The sequence below is a fragment of the Cebus imitator genome, unplaced genomic scaffold, assembly GCF_001604975.1.
Source record: "Cebus imitator isolate Cc_AM_T3 unplaced genomic scaffold, Cebus_imitator-1.0 Scaffold296, whole genome shotgun sequence".
NCBI classification, from domain to species: domain Eukaryota; kingdom Metazoa; phylum Chordata; class Mammalia; order Primates; family Cebidae; genus Cebus; species Cebus imitator.
This window is the reverse complement of record NW_016107611.1, coordinates 1,737,499-1,739,513: the sequence shown is the minus strand read 5'-3', so window position 1 is coordinate 1,739,513 and position 2,015 is coordinate 1,737,499. Positions and strand designations below refer to the sequence as shown.

General features: G+C 59.3%; 1 protein-coding gene across 6 annotated transcripts in view; it reads right to left on the bottom strand.

Annotated features, from left to right (window-relative positions):
- Positions 1–2,015, bottom strand: part of KLC3 (kinesin light chain 3) — a 14,492-nt gene that overhangs the window by 6,523 nt on the left and 5,954 nt on the right. For all 6 annotated transcript variants that reach the window (XR_001817559.2, XM_017502462.2, XM_037729236.1 and 3 more), the window contains exon 3: positions 417–647. Coding sequence is in view for 5 of the 6 variants with exons in the window: in XM_017502462.2 (XP_017357951.1) it covers positions 417–647 (231 nt within the window). In the remaining variant the exon portion in view is untranslated. The remainder of the gene's footprint in view (positions 1–416; positions 648–2,015) is intronic.

Genomic DNA, 2,015 nt, shown 5'->3' with positions numbered 1-2,015 from the left:
GGGGGACTCTACGGAGGGTCGGGGGTCTGTGGAACTCTACGGAGGGTCGGGGGGACTGGGGGGCTCTACGGAGGGTTGGGGCTATTGTGGGGCTCTACGGAGGGTCGGGGGTACGGTGGGGCTCTAAAGAGGGTCTGGGGGAACTCTACAGAGAGTCGAGGGGAGTGTTGAACTATACGGAGGGTCGGGGGGACTGTGGGGCGCTACAGAGGGTCGGGGGGGACTATGGGGCTCAAAGGAGGGTCGAGGGGACTCTAGGGAGGGTCTGGGGGACTGTGGGGGTCTATGGAGGTCGGGGGGGACTGTGGGACTCTAAGGAGGTTTGAGGGGACTGTGGAGCTCTAAGGAGTGTCGGAGGGACTGTGGAGCTCTGTGAAGGGCACCGCCCCCATGCCACCTCGACCTGCCTGTGGCACCTGGCTTTCTGGAGATGGGTCATACTGTCGCAGTTGTCCCAGGAACTCCAGGTGGTTCTTCTCCTCCTCCAGCTGGGCCACAGCCTCCTCGCTGGCCCGAAGCCGCCGCTGTGTCTCCTCCAGTTCCTCCCGAAGCCACACGTTCTCCTGGGCCAGCCGCCGGGCCTGCGCCCGCAGCCGCTGCTTCTCTGCCTCCAGTGTGCCCATATGTGCCGACAGGGCCAGCAGCACCTGCCCGGGGGTGGGGGGGCGTCCCAAGTCGAGGCTGGTTCCTACCCTGCCAGGCAGCCCACGACCCAGCCCAGGCCTCAAATCAGGCTGCAGCCCCCCACTGCTATGCTCAATACCCCAAGGTCTGCAGAGACTCCGCCAACACGGCTCCAGTGTCCTCAGAGTTTCCCAGGGGCCCCTCTGATTTCACCCCCACACTCACCCCAGGACTCAGTTTACTGAAGAATGCCATCTGGTTCAGGGGTCCCTGTCACACACAAGGACCCCATAAAGCTGCCAAGGGACTCGGTCTCTGGCCTGGAGCCTCCCCTGGCCTGATTTCCCCAGGCCTCACCCTGCAGCAGTGTGCCTCTCTCTGTCATACTTTTTTCTTTTTGAGATGGGAATCTCGCTGTTGCCCAGGCTGGAGAGCAGTGGCATGATCTTGGCTCACTGCAGCCTCCGCCTCCCAGGTTCAAGCGATTCTCCTGCCTCAGCCTCCCGAGTAGCTGGGACTACAGGCGTGCACCACCGTGCCTGGCTAATTTTTCTATTTTTAGTAGAGACGGGGTTTCACCATGTTGACCAGGATGGTCTCGATCTCTTGACCTCGTGATCCATCCACTTTGGCCTCCCAAAGTGCTGGGATTACAGGCGTGAGCCACCGCGCCCAGCTCTGCCATACTTTTTTTTGAGACAGTCTCGCTCTGTCACCCAGGCTGGAGTGCAGTGGCACGATCTCGGTTCACTGCAACCTCCATCTCCCAGGTTCAAGCAATTCTCCTGACTCAGTCTCCTGCGTAGCTAGGACTATAGCCATGTACCACCCTGCCCAGCTAATCTGTTTTTGTTTTTACTTTCTTGAGATGGAGTTTCGTTCTTGCTGCCCAGGCTGCAGTGCAATGGCTATCTCCTCTCACTGCAACCTCTGTCTCCCAGCTTCAAGCTATTTTCCTGCCTTGGCCTCCTGAGTAGCTGGGACTACAGGCACCCGCCACAACACTTGGCTGATATTTGAATATTTAGTAAAGACGGAGTTTCACTAGGTTGGCCAGGCTGGTCTCTAACTCCTGACCTCGTGATCTGTCCACCTCAGCCTCCCCAAGTGCTGGGATTACAGGCATGTAATCCTTTAGTTTTCGTATTTTTAGTAGAGATGGGTTTTCACTATGATACCAGGCTGGTCTCGAACTCCTGACCTCGTGATCCGCCTGCCTCAGGCTCCCAAAGTGTGCCCCTCTGCAATAGTGAACCCCTCTCCCAGGCAGCTTCATACCTGGCCCTCCCCCGCCCTCAGCTGACCATCCCCCAGCCTCCCACCTATCCCCCCGCCTCCCACCTATCCCCCCTCATACCTGGCCCTCCCCTGCCCTTAGCTGACCATCCCCC